This window comes from Taudactylus pleione, unplaced genomic scaffold (assembly GCF_031769625.1).
Source record: "Taudactylus pleione unplaced genomic scaffold, aTauple2 ptg000515l, whole genome shotgun sequence".
Taxonomy (NCBI): domain Eukaryota; kingdom Metazoa; phylum Chordata; class Amphibia; order Anura; family Myobatrachidae; genus Taudactylus; species Taudactylus pleione.
Genome location: NW_028284917.1, coordinates 2,662,501 through 2,677,394, shown reverse-complemented (window position 1 = coordinate 2,677,394; position 14,894 = coordinate 2,662,501). Strand labels below are relative to the sequence as shown.

Genomic DNA, 14,894 nt, shown 5'->3' with positions numbered 1-14,894 from the left:
GACGCAGATTCCAAGAAAGGTCTGGAAGCGTTGCCGTTTACCGGAGAAGTTCTCTTCGGTCCGGATCTGGATAAGATTGTGGCCACGCTGGCGGCAGCCAAATCTGCCTGTCTCCCGTCGGCCGCTGCTCCTTCTGGTTCGGGACCATCGTCCTTTCGGTCATCTAGGGCCCAGGGCAGGCCCAAACCACAGTCGTTTCCTCGACAGGCTGGCCCTAAGAAATCGGTCAAGCCCCGGAAGCAGGCATGGAGTACCAGACGTCCGGCCCCCAAGCCAGATGGCAAGCCTGCGGCCTGACGGTCCGGGCCTCCCTTTGGGGGATCCCAGGGTGGGAGGCCGCCTGCTACAGTTCGCCCAGTGTTGGTCGACCACTACGACAGACACTTGGGTTCTGGAGGTGGTTTCCCACGGATACGCCCTCTCCTTCCGGCACAGACCCCCGGCTCGCTTCTTCACCACGGGTCTCCCATCAGACCGGAACAAGGCTACGGAGCTGCGGAAGGTATTGCACACTATGCTCCAGGCTGGAGTTATAGTGGCGGTTCCATTCTCCCAGAGGGGCCAGGGTTTCTATTCAAATCTATTTTTGGTACAGAAACCCAATGGGTCATATCGTCCGATTCTCAACCTCAAAGCACTCAACAAGTCTTTGCGGGTCCCGAAGTTTCGGATGGAGACCCTACGGTCCATCATTCTGGCGCTGGAACCTGGGGACTACTTGGTGTCATTGGACATACAGGACGCTTACCTGCATGTCCCTATTCTTTGGCGCCATCAACAGTTCCTCAGGTTTGCAATCAGCAGCGACCACTTCCAGTTTCGGGCGTTACCTTTTGGCCTGGCAACAGCACCACGTGTTTTCACCAAGGTGATGGCGGTCATGGCGGCTTCTCTGCGGCTGCAGGGAGTCCGCATGTTGCCGTATTTGGACGACCTGTTATTGGTGGCAGGATCTCCAGAGCTCCTGTTACGCCACTTGGACCTGACCATTGCACTGCTGCAACGGCACGGCTGGCTAATCAACTGGCAGAAGTCCACTCTAATCCCGTCTCGGAGGATTCTGCATCTTGGAGCCTTATTGGACTCGGGACAGCAAAGGATCTTCGTGATGGAGGACAAGATCTCTGCTTTACAGTCAAGGGTGCGCAGTTGTCTGCACAGCCGCCGGGTGTCCTTACACTCGGCGATGAGGTTACTGGGCTCCATGGTGTCGGTGTTCGACATGGTGGAATACGCCCAGTTTCACTCCAGACCTCTGCAGCACCTGATCCTGTCCAAGTGGAACGGCCTGACTCAGTCTCTGAAGTCCCAGACGATTGTGCTCACCCAGGAGGTTCGCCTGTCCCTTACGTGGTGGTTACAGACGACCCACCTCAACAAGGGACGTCCGTTCTGGGTTCCAAATTGGGTCCTGTTGACAACGGACGCCAGTCTTCGGGGCTGGGGAGCAGTTTCGGGTCCACACTTGTTCCAGGGCAGGTGGACGCCGACAGAAGCGGAGCTTCCAATAAATATCTTGGAACTCCGTGCGGTCTTCAATGCTCTCCAGCAGGCACAGCGGTTTCTCCAGGGTCGCCCGGTGCAGGTCCAGTCGGACAACGCTACCACCGTGGCCTACATAAACAGGCAAGGAGGAACTCGCAGTCGGGCGGCTCTCGTAGAGGTCTCTCGGATCCTGGTTTGGGCGGAGCGCAATCTTCCGGCCATATCAGCGGTCTTCATCCCGGGAGTGCTCAATTGGGAGGCGGACTTTCTAAGTCGCCAGGACGTTCATCCGGGGGAATGGTCCCTGCACCCGGACGTTTTTCAACTACTGGTGGACAGGTGGGGTCTTCCAGAAATCGACCTCATGGCGTCCCGGCACAACAACAAGTTGCCGGTGTACGGGTCTCGCACAAGAGACGAAGGGGCGTCTCTGGTGGATGCTCTGTCCGTCCGGTGGACGTTCCGGTTCGCATACCTGTTCCCTCCGGTCTCCCTTCTTCCACGGGTAATCCGGAAATTCAAACAGGAAGGAGGGACGCTCCTGTTGATAGCTCCCGCGTGGCCCAGACGGCACTGGTTCTCAGACCTTCAGGGTCTGTCCGTGGACATTCCTCTGCGGTTGCCGCTACGACCGGACCTTCTGTCTCAGGGTCCTTGCCTTCACCCGGACCTGACTCGGCTGTCTTTGACGGCGTGGCTGTTGAGACGGCCATGCTGAGGTCCCGGGGGTTTTCCAGCTCTGTGGTGCGTACCATGTTACGAGCTCGGAAACCGTCTTCCGCGAGGATATACCATCGCGTGTGGCATACGTTCTTCCAGTGGTGTCGACCGAGAGGTTATGCACCGCGGGAGTTTCGTCTGTCTCGGATTCTCGCCTTCCTGCAAGCGGGACTAGATCATGGGCTTCGCCTTGCTTCTTTGAAGGTACAGGTTTCGGCCCTATCTGTCTGGTTTCACCGTAGGATTGCTACAATCCCGGATGTGCGCACCTTTATGCAGGGTGTTCTCCGCATTCAGCCGCCCTTTGTTCCACCTGTGGCGCCTTGGGATTTGGCTGTGGTCCTGAGGGCTCTCCAAGGACCGCCGTTTGAACCACTGGGCTCAGTGGATCTTAAATGGCTAACAGCTAAGACTGTTTTCCTTCTGGCCATTGCTTCGGCCAGACGTGTTTCTGAGTTAGGGGCTCTTTCTTGTAGACCCCCTTTCTTGGTTTTTTATGGGAACAGGGCAGTGCTCCGCACTCGGCCCGAGTTTCTTCCCAAAGTTATTTCCCAGTTTCATATTAACGAGGAAATAGTTGTTCCGGCCTTTAACTCACCGGGTCTTTCCGTGGGTGAGGCCTCTTTGGATGTTGTGCGGGCCTTAAGGACTTATGTTGACCGCACTTCTTCGTTTAGGAAGTCGGACGCTTTGTTTGTCCTCTTTGGCTTCCGTAAAAAGGGTTGGCCTGCTTCAAAGCAAACTTTGGCAGCCTGGATCCGTATGGCTATTTCTGAAGCTTATCTTCATGAAGGCCTACCGGTCCCTCTTTCTCTGAAGGCTCATTCCACTAGGTCTGTGGGTCCTTCGTGGGCAGCTCGACGTGGTGCCTCGGCAGTTCAGATCTGCAAGGCTGCTACGTGGTCTTCTGTCCATACCTTCGTGAGGTATTACAGGTTTGACACCTTCGCCTCTCAGGATGCTTCCTTCGGGCGGCGGATTCTCCTTTCTGCACAGGAGCGTCCCCACCCTTAAAGGATACTGCTTTGGGACATCCCCAAGGTATCCTGTGGATACCCTATGGACCCTGAAGTAGAAAATATGAGATATGGTAAGAACTTACCCTTGTTATCTCTATTTCTACGAAGTCCATAGGGTTCCACAGGACTCCCGCCCTGTCGCACCTGTGCTGCAGATGGGCTTTGCTCTGGTCACCGGTTTTCCGTCTCCCTCTGGTGAGAATGTGATTCTTGTATGTGTCCAGATCTTTGTTCTCTCTCTTCCTTCTCCTCCTCCGGCCTATGGCTTGGTAACTAACTGAGGTGCCTTGGCCCGGGGGCGGGGTATAGGAGGGGGACCTAGTGCATCCTGGGAGGCTGAAAGCTTAACTCTTTGGTGCCCTGCGACTGACGTCACACCTATACCCCAAGGTATCCTGTGGAACCCTATGGACTTCGTAGAAATAGAGATAACAAGGGTAAGTTCTTACCATATCTCATATTTTTAGCTCCCATCTGCGAGTTCTAAACCCCTCTCCCATCAATACAACACCTCTACATACCTGTCCCACATCATTTACACCTCCACATACCTGTCCATCATCATTTACACCTCCACATACCTGTCCCCCATCATTTACGCCTCCGCATACCTGTCCCTCATCATTTACACCTCCGCATACCTGTCCCCCATCATTTACACTTCCACATACCTGTCCCCCATCATTTACACCTTCACATACCTGTCCCCCATCATTTACACCTCCGCATACCTGTCCCTCATCATTTACACCTCCGCATACCTGTCCCCCATCATTTACACCTCCAGGTACCTGTCCATCATCATTTACACCTCCACATACCTGTTCCCCATCATTTACACCTCCACGTACCTGTCCCCCATCATTTACACCTCCAGGTACCTGTCCCCACATCATTTACACCTCTGCATACCTGTCCCCCATCATTTACACCTCCACATACCTGTCCCCCATCATTTACACCTCCACATACCTGTCCCCCATCATTTACACCTCCACATACCAGCCCCACATCATTTACACCTCCACATACCTGTCCCCCATCATTTACACCTCCACATACCTGTCCCCCATCATTTACAACTCCACATACCTGTCCCCCATCATTTACACCTCCACATAGCTGTCCCACAACATTTACACCTCCAGGTACCTGTCCATCATCATTTACACCTCCACGTACCTGTCCCACATCATTTACACCTCCACATACCTGTCCCCCATCATTTACACCTCTGCATACCTGTCCCCCATCATTTACACCTCCACATACCTGTCGCCCATCATTTACACCTTCACATACCTGTCCCCCATCATTTACACCTCCAGGTACCTGTCCCCCATCATTTACACCTCCACATACCTGTCCCCCATCATTTACACCTCCACGTACCTGTCCCCCATCATTTACACCTCCAGGTACCTGTCCCCACATCATTTACACCTCTGCATACCTGTCCCCCATCATTTACACCTCCACATACCTGTCCCCCATCATTTACACCTCCACATACCTGTCCCCCATCATTTACACCTCCACATACCAGCCCCACATCATTTACACCTCCACATACCTGTCCCCCATCATTTACACCTCCACATACCTGTCCCCCATCATTTACACCTCCACATACCTGTCCCCCATCATTTACACCTCCACATAGCTGTCCCACAACATTTACACCTCCAGGTACCTGTCCATCATCATTTACACCTCCACGTACCTGTCCCCCATCATTTACACCTCCACATACCTGTCCCCCATCATTTACACCTCCACATACCTGTCGCCCATCATTTACACCTTCACATACCTGTCCCCCATCATTTACACCTCCAGGTACCTGTCCCCACATCATTTACACCTCCACATACCTGTCCCCCATCATTTACACCTCCACATACCTGTCCCCACATCATTTACACCTCCACATACCTGTTCCCCATCATTTACACCTCCACATACCTGTCCCCACATCATTTACACCTCCACATACCTGTCCCCCATCATTTACACCTCCACATACCTGTCGCCCATCATTTACACCTTCACATACCTGTCCCCCATCATTTACACCTCCACATACCTGTCCCCCATCATTTACACCTCCACATAGCTGTCCCACAACATTTACACCTCCACATACCTGTCCCCCATCATTTACACCTCCACATACCTGTCCCCCATCATTTACACCTCCACATACCTGTCGCCCATCATTTACACCTTCACATACCTGTCCCCCATCATTTACACCTCCACATACCTGTCCCCACATCATTTACACCTCCACATACCTGTCCCCCATCATTTACACCTCCACATACCTGTCCCCACATCATTTACACCTCCACATACCTGTCCCCCATCATTTACACCTCCACATACCTGTCCCCCATCATTTAACCTACTATTCAGCCTTTTAGAGAAATTCACCTGAAAACTGACATGTCTTTATTGACCGAATTATGCTATTTAAACTTAGTGTGTGATTATTCATTGGGAGGGGTGTAGCAGAGGTTCTGCGCTGTCTCCTGACATTTTTACCTTTAGCATATTTCCCTACCTTTTCACCTGCTATGGGGGGGTGCGCTCAAAAAACGTGATTCTCGGTTCGAGTCTCCTCTGAGAACGTCTCGCAGGACCTAACTCGCACCTAATTGAAGCGACTCCAATATGTTCGTTCATTTCTTTGTGGAATTGCCGCCTTTATTTCAGATCTATTATTTTTACGCTGCTCTTAGTTTTCTTATTAAAAAGCACACGTCCTCTGTGTTTTTAAGATAGTTGTGATCCACAGCTACAAAAGTGAGCACAACAATGGGCCGATTCCCGCTGATGTATGAGTAGAGGACAATGTAGTGCGCTGCACAGGTCTGGGGGCAGCTGGGCTGTATTAGGGTAGGAATGTGGGTGATTATCTGCCCAGGTTCTCTTATCAGGCTCTCCAGCAGGATTCCGATCATTCCTCCGCTGATTGAATGCTCTGTGTACAAATCTTAATTATCTTCAGCGCCCGGCCCTACAATAGCACGCCAGCGCTCAGGTGCTGGGTCCTCTCCTCCTGACCTCGGCTTTTGTAGATGACCTGTCTGTAGCATAAGTAGATTTATGTTCATATGGCGGATAGGAACCCTCCACATCCTCCATTCCATGCTCCGACTCCTAGAGGAGACCTGACAGCCTCTCACTCCAAGGTTGAATCAATTATCAGCCTCACTGTGGGAAATAACACTTTATTTCATATACAGGCCTGCAGTTCATCACTTTCACTTTTAACGTAGAAACTTTTTCAACCTTTCTAGAGATCTGCAGCACATTGCTCTTTTCCATCTACCCCCTGACATATACATAGGGGTACATTCTGCAGATTATTACATTACTGACTTCTCTAAGGGATCTGCAGAACATTGCTCTGTTCCATCTACCCCCTGACATATACTGTACATAGGGATACCTTCTGCAGATTATTACATTACTGACCTCTTTAGAGATCTGTATAAGAAGAAAAAGCGAGAGATCCGCACAGAAAAGTTTGATATGGTAATCCTGTACTGTTAGCCAACATAAACTAAAAAAGAGCCTTCTCTGTATCTTTAGAGATCTGCAGAACTTTTTGGACAGATCCATCTTCAGTTCTCACAAGCAGGGCCCTTTTCCCTTCTGTCCTTCCCTCATTTATGCCATCATCTCCTCCCCTCTGCCGACAACAGCACCAAGCCTTTGGGTTTGGCCGCCCCGCTGCTTTTTTGGGTATTATGACTTGCTGCAGCAGCAATGTTTATAAACCTTGTGCATGTTCTTCTATGTTTTGTACTGTAAGTCACTTTTTTATTTTGTTCATACTGTTTCTGTTTATTTATATGGCACCACAAGGGGTCCACAGCGCCTTACAGTGTAAATAAAGGCGGATAATAATCTACCGCCTGACTAGGGAGGCCAAAAATGGTCGGAATTGAATTCCTGGATTGGAAGCCTCCAATCCCGATCCCAGTTTGGCAGCACTGAGCACCTCCATCAGAGTGCTCAGACGCTGCCCGGCTCGCCCTTCCCCCCCGGCTGGCACTGCGCACCCTTCCCCCCCTGGCTGGACCACCCACTCACCATTCTACAGGACACAGATCCCGACGCCGAAACCCTGCAGCCGAAGGCCCCGCCGGTAAATCACTGTGGGGGCTGGGGGCATTTTTTTATTTTTAAACCAGGCCAATCCTGGGTATCCTGGGATTAAGTTTATTTTCAATCTCAGGATTTGCGATTGACCCGGGAATCCAACCCTGTCCCCTTTTACACCCAGAAGTAACCCAGGTTAACCCTGCAATAACCCGGGTTTTAGCTCTGGTGTAAAAGGGGTATAAGTAACTGACCTTTAAAGATTTGCAGAACATTACTCTGTTCCATATACCCTCTGACAGATACATTGTGATATCTTCTGCAGATTATTAGTGACTTCTCTAGATACCTGCAAAATATTCCTCCCGTTTCAGATATAGTTTTTCCAGGCACATATTGATATTAGTATTAGATCATTTCTTTATGTATTTGTTTTCTAGCATATGTTTAGTTGCTATTTATACCTAAAAGTGGAACTTTACAGAGTTAATCTAACAGTATAAATCTATAGTTTAAAAAAATTTAATAAAAAAGTCAATTTAAAATATCATTTTTACTATACATTTTCAAATTCATATAGCAACATAATCATCTAAAATAAAATGTAAGTTATAATTGCTTTCTATAGATAAATTGAGGTTACTTTTATTGTTGCCGTCATCTCTCAAAGAGTGTCGTCAACTTTGACAGCGTATGTAGATATTCTAAGATAGATTTTTTTTTTTTTTTAGGTTTTTTTTTTTTTTAAGTGTTGTTGCCTAAAGCCAATATTTTATTTGTGACTAGAGGACTAAATTGTTTTAATAGGAGAGAGCCGCCTCCGTCTCATTAGATGATGATATCCCTCTACAGGACAAATTGTTATATTGTATCGGTAATTGGTGGTTAGATTAAGACTGCTGTTATCAGGCCAAAGCCTATAAAAGTAATATATGCCTCCTAATTGTTAAAATTAGATTCTTTGTTTTTATTGCATAACAAGTATTTTGATCCCCCCTCTGCCGCAACTTACAGCTTCTTAATTTCTCTCCGCTTACTGAAAGATATAATTACTAAATAAATTGCCTTTTCTGCTGAAATATTACCCAAAAACATTTTCAAGCTGTGTTGTCTTTCTAGTAAAACTTGTGCAAATGTAAATGCAATTAAAACCTACTTAGTGATTCTGTGGTAGCAAATACGGCCTGGGAATCTGAAAGCAGCAATCAGCCTGGCGGAATAACGCACAGGAAATCACTGGTGCACCATTAACGCCCTGGGAACGGTGCAAATCACGGACCGCAAAATGTGCACCTGATTATTGTAACGCAGAAGGGACTTCGTCTTTCAACGCCAGAGTAAAGTTTTGCACATTGATATGCCGTGAATATTGTGCGCATGGAGAATGTGAACTACAGTCATTGATTTAATTAAGAAAAATCCCATTTAGTGTCTTCAAGGTCATAATTAGTTGCAGTAGCTCACAGATATTTCCTTGTGTTCATTAGAGCTGCGTGACATTTGTCTTATTTAAATACTTTAAATACACAGTTTTCTGCAGCTGGCCTAGTTGAAAGCTTCAAATCGGTTTATTTCATTATATTAATCAACTTTTTCTTGTATGACCTTGTTTAAATCTCAAATCTGTTTCTGCTTTTTTTTTTAAGTCCATGTTTGGCGAATAATAATTGTTTGCATTGCTCAGATGGTGATATAATTACTGCTGACCTGCACTTGTTTGTGCTGATGTAATTAGAGGGCCTTTTGCTGGTGGAAAATGTAGATACATTTAATAGCTCATCTTTTATAAGTTATCCTCTGCTACGGTCCACCGCTGTGACTCACTGATCATCGGGTTAGTGGCTTGGATAGAAAAGGTATATTTGTACCCTAATTATTTAGTATCCGGAATTATCACAGATTTTACATGTTAATGTCACATGCAGATGATTTTCTCCTCCTAAGGGAACATTGCCAGTGTCTGTAATATAAGAACCCGGCGGCAGGCCAGAAATGCTGCTTATTTCTCATAATACATGCTCACAGTATTATGTAGGCGTGTGCATGGAAATGGGAATGATATCCCCACACTTGTGATGCCGGCTGTCACTATACAGTCAGCGGCATCCCGATGAGGACAATCCCGACAGGGGGACGGTAAGTAGTGTTCACCTGTCCTATTTACCCCCTAACCCTCTTTGCATGTATCCTAATACTAACCCTCCCCACCCCGCACCCTAAATCTCCCGGTAAGTGCATAAACCTAATCCTCCCCCCTTAGTGCCTAACCCTCCCCCCCCTTACTGCCTAACGCTTACCTCCCCCTGTTGTTGCCTAAACCCCCCTATCTAGACCCTAACTGCCCCCTTCCGCAGCCTAAGTCCCCCCAGGGCGCTTAATCCTAACCCTACCCCCCCTAACACCTACCCGGCTCCGCTATACTTACGTTCGGGATGTCGGTTGTCGAGATTCCGGCGTCGCCATTTCCAGCCATGTCAGGATTCCGTGGCCGGTCCTCCGACGCTGATCGGTATCTCGGGTGTCGGTATATTAAACGCATCTCGTGTGTGACATAAATAGGTAAAAAGGAGACTCCAATCTTGATATCGATTAATAAATCAAAATCTTTATTTTAGAATAATTCTGCCTCAGTTTGGTCCTTTCTCAAGCTTAAGCTATATCAAAAGTAACATCTCCTCTCTACTAGATAAAGTAGGTACAGTAGATATATACAGGTGTATGTGTGTGTTTCAAAAAAATGGGCACTCACCACAAACAATGTAAAAAAATCCAGGTGCCAGAATGAAGAAGCATTATAATCCGAATAAAAAAAGTGGCAGTCATAGGAATTGCAACAAACATAGTAGATTTTAATTTGCAATAGAAGCATTTCTGATCAGTTGTGATCCTTTCTCATGTATGTATGTATGTATATGTGTTTGCTTATATTTATACATATTTACTTACACGTAAAGCAAACCACACCAACATACATCTCCTTATCTCAAAATATCTCCCAGCTTGACCCCTTCACTCTGCACAAGATCTGCGTCTCTCATCCACACGCATCACCTGCTCCCATTCACTGTTACAGGACTTATTTCAGGTTGCACTCACTCTTTACAATGCTCTCCCACACACAATAAGACTTTCCTCTAGTCTCCAAACCTTCAAGCGTTCCCTGAAAACTCACCTCTTCAGGCAAGCTGATTAAATTCCAGAACCACCCACATAACCTCCATAAGCTATCCTACCCAACTACATCCCCACTATACAGTACACTCAATACGCTACATATTTCCTCTTTATTCACTTTCACATCCTCCTGACCCCAGGCCATCATTCCTGTATGTCTGAATCTTACTGTCCACCAAGAGCTTCTGCAATCATCTGGTTAGACCAATGTGCAATATCTAGCACCTATCCTTGTGCATCAATGCCTACTTCCCTATACAGTGTAAGTTAGCGAGCAGGGCCCTCTTACCTCTCTGTCTGTCACCCAGCCTTGTTTTATTGCTAATCTGTTCCTAATTGTAAAGCGCAATTGAATTATATATAATATTAATATATATATATACTGTGTGTATGTATGTATATATATATATATATATATATATATATATATATATATAATAGGGATGTGCAGGCTCGGATAGGTTAAAATTTTCCTGACGGGTCCGGATTTTTCCCGCCAAAATTCGGCTCTCAGAAAGAGGCAAAACGTCATCTTTCATGGACAAATATAATCTTTCCTGGACAAAAGTCTATGGAAGATGTTTGTCCAGGAAAGATGATGTTTTGCCTCTTTCTGAGACCCGATTCTTGGCGGGAAAAATATGAACGTGGTAGGAAAATTCGACTGTATATATGTATATATGTGTGTGTGTGTGTATATATATATATATATATATATATATATAATGTGTATGTGTGTATGATTATATTTAATATCTTATAATCACTGCGGCCATTGGAATACCCTATGTGCTGGAGCCAACTAATAGCGAAGGGGCAGTTGTAACAGCGTACTATTCACCCCCGTTGCGTCCCAATCTCAGCCCGGACTTGCACATTTTTGCGCGCAGCCGTACTTACTCTCGTCTCTAGTAAATCACTTCTAATTGGATCGAGCCCTTTGAAATAAAATTATATCACTGAAAAATCTTCTGAAGTTTTACAAAGCTCTGAAAACTATGAAAGGAACCATTGGCTTCCGGTCGGACAACCCTGGCCTACGCAGTGATTCTTATTGCATCACCTTTTCTTCATATCCTGGATGACATTTTCTGTGTTCTGGACTTTGCACCGATTCCAAACACTTTCTACGGCACCGTCGCTAAATAGGAGTCAGATGTAGAGACGGTAAATGGAGCATATGTGTGACTGGTGTGACCTTGCCTGTTCAGGCCCATCGTAGACATGACCTAATGCTTGGTGATTGCAGGAGATTACCTGGGGCTCTTACATACCCCAGGAGTTATAGATGGAGGGAGCTACACTGAGGATAATGAGCACTGACTGCAGCTCGTGTGTCAAACCCCCCTCCCCGTAATTGTACTCTCTCTCGTAGGGACTGATGGGGTCGGTGTAACACGGTATAACTCCGTCTAATACTTCTCTGAGTTACACTTTGTGAGCGATAGGAACATGGGAACCTCTTCTATAATAATGTTGTGTAGCCTTTTGCAGACCTCTCCGGTTTCACATTGTTATGGCAATCTGGGTGCTGGGTCGGAGTCTGCAAATCGCACAGATGTTAATCACTAAACATTGTCTCTCCCTATTATATTATATTATATTTGTTTCATATTATGTTGAATTTCGCTGATTAAGTTGTACTGTACTTATTACTTGTACATACATCAGTTCTCTGAGAATACGTATGGAGGGATCTGTACCTACTGGTCCATTATCTCTTTCAGGCATGATGTAAGAGGACAGACATGATTTGGGTTCAGTTGGCATCTGCTGCATTTCTGTGATTATTATTTTAGTCAAATGGAATGTTCACAGCAGTACAGAGTGTATAAGGAGATGAGTGATGTGTCAATTAGGACAGGGCTGCATGTGACAGGGGCAGTGACATGATGTGAGGAGGGGAATGGAGGCAGCAGGAAGCCACAGACTGAGAGTTATATAGTGGTAGGAGCAGGGTCCCCAGCAGCACAGAGTATATCAGGAGATGAGTGATGTGTTAGTGAGGACAGGGCAGCATGTGACGGAGCAGCGACATGATGTGAGGAGGGGAATGGAGGCAGCAAGAAGCCACATACTGAGCGTTATATAGTGGTAGGAGCAGGGTCCCCCAGTAGCACAGAGTATATCAGGAGATGAGTGATGTGTCAGTGAGGGCAGCGTTGCATGTGACGGAGCAGTGACATGATGTGAGGAGGGGAATGGAGGCAGCAGGAAGTCACAGACTGAGAGGTATATAGTGGGAGGAGCAGGGTCCCCAGCAGCACCGAGTATATCAGGAGATGAGTGATATGTTAGCGAGAACAGGGCTGGGTGTGCCAGGAGCAGTGACATGATGTAAGGAGGGGAATAGAGGCAGCAGGAAGCCACAGACTGAGAGTTATATAGTGGAAGGAGCAGGATCCCCAGCAGCACAGAGTAGCGTTGTCAGGTTCCTGTCACACTGATCTAAGAATATTGTGGGGTCAGACGCACCTCTATAGGAAATAACTAATGTATTATGTAAATTACAGGTCTACTGTGGGACTGCTGTGAGGTTGACAATGTGTGCTACTGCTCTGTAATAATAATTCCATAATTAGATGAGTAATAATCTTATTTTCTTTGAAACATTTCTGACTAGGGCCCATTTATAAAGTTTTAATTATTTATTGTCTGTAATAAAGTTAGCAATTGTAAAGCCCTTAATATTTGCTAGTATGTATATCAGGTGTCCTTTCATATGGATGTGTAAATATAAATTAGGAATAAGAATATCTATTCAGTCTGCGCTTCTCGGTTTCCTCATACATAATAAGCCTCATTCACTATTCAGTAGCTAATAATAATACAGGCGTTCTTGTTCTATCTCACCAGACTCTACGTGTATGGAGAAGCTACTTTCTAAGGACTGGAAAGAAAAAATGGAACGGCTCAACACCAGTGATCTTCTGGGAGAAATTAAAGGTAAAGGAGGGTCTGTAACCTTGTGCCATGTGTTTTTATATGTTATACAACGTGTAACATCTTACATTCCTATCGAGAGTCTTAATGGAAAAGTCTTTATATAATGTCAGAAATGTTAATGGTACAAATAGGAGAAAGCAGCCGTTTTATTACTGGTCTCCCAGTATGTGATGTGACTGTAGCTGGAGGAAGGAAAGGTCATCACCATGCTGACGGGGGCAGAGGGAATTAACCTGGTGGTATATGGCCTATGTACTTAGAAATTTAATGGGTGTGTCTGTGTGTGTGTATATATATATATATATATATATATCTATATCTATATCTATATAGATATGTAGTGTGTATGGGATGCGGTCATAATACCGACCGCAACGGGGATTGCAGCGCTCAGAATGCCGGCGCCGGCATTCTGAAGGTAAGTAGCGGGGTTAGGGTTGGGCACTAAGGGGGGAGGGTAGGAGAGGGGGAGGATTAGGATACCGACCAACAGGTGTCGGTATCTCAACCCTGTCTGTATGTATGTATGTATGTATGTATGTATGTATGTATGTATGTATATATAATATAATATATAGTCAGGTGCATAAATATTGGGACATTGACAGAATTTTTATATTTTGGCCTCTATTCACCACCACAATGGCTTGGAAATGAAACAAACAAGATGTGCTTTAACTGCAGACTTTCAGATTTAATTTGAGGGTAATTACATCCAAATCAGGTGAACGGTGTAGGAATCGCAACGGTTTCTGTATCTGTCCATGTCCCAATATTTATGCACCTGACTATAATATATATATATATATATATATATATATATATATATATATATATATATATATATATATATATATATATATATTTTATAGTGCCTTGCAAAAGTATTCACCCCCTTTGCATTTCTCATGTTTTGTTGTCTCACAAGCTGGAATTAGAATGGATTGTGTGAAGGTGTGCTTCATTTCATTCACAGAACATGCCTACAACTGTGTGTTTTTTTATATTGTGAATCAAACAACATAGCAGAAAAGTTCAGCGTGTATAACTATTCACCCCCCTAAAGTCAGTATTTTGTCGAGTCACCTTTTGCAGCAATTACAGCTGCAAGTTGCTTTGGATAAGTCTCTATGAGCTTGCCACATCTTACCCCTGGGATTTTTGCCCATTCCTCAGGGCAAAACTGCTCCAGCTCCTTCATGTTGGATGGTTTCTGCTTGTGAACAGCGATCTTCAAGTCTGACCACAGATTCTCAGTTGGATGGAGATCTAGGCTGTGACTAGGCCATTCCAACACATTTCAGTGTTTCCCCTTAAACTACTCCAGTGTTACTTTAGCAGTATGCTTCGGGTCATTGTCCTGCTGGAAGGTGAACCTCCGTCCCAGTCTCATATCACAGGCAGAGTGAAACAGGTTTTGCTCAAGAATATACCTGT

The 14,894-nt window shown here is 45.9% G+C and overlaps 1 protein-coding gene across 13 annotated transcripts in view; it reads left to right on the top strand.

The window, feature by feature from the left end:
* The window catches only part of SOX6 (SRY-box transcription factor 6), a 448,338-nt gene that overhangs the window by 235,162 nt on the left and 198,282 nt on the right, over window positions 1–14,894 (top strand). For all 13 annotated transcript variants that reach the window (XM_088450327.1, XM_088450324.1, XM_088450321.1 and 10 more), the window contains one exon: window positions 13,368–13,457. In XM_088450327.1, coding sequence (XP_088306453.1) covers window positions 13,368–13,457 — 90 coding nt within the window. The remainder of the gene's footprint in view (window positions 1–13,367; window positions 13,458–14,894) is intronic.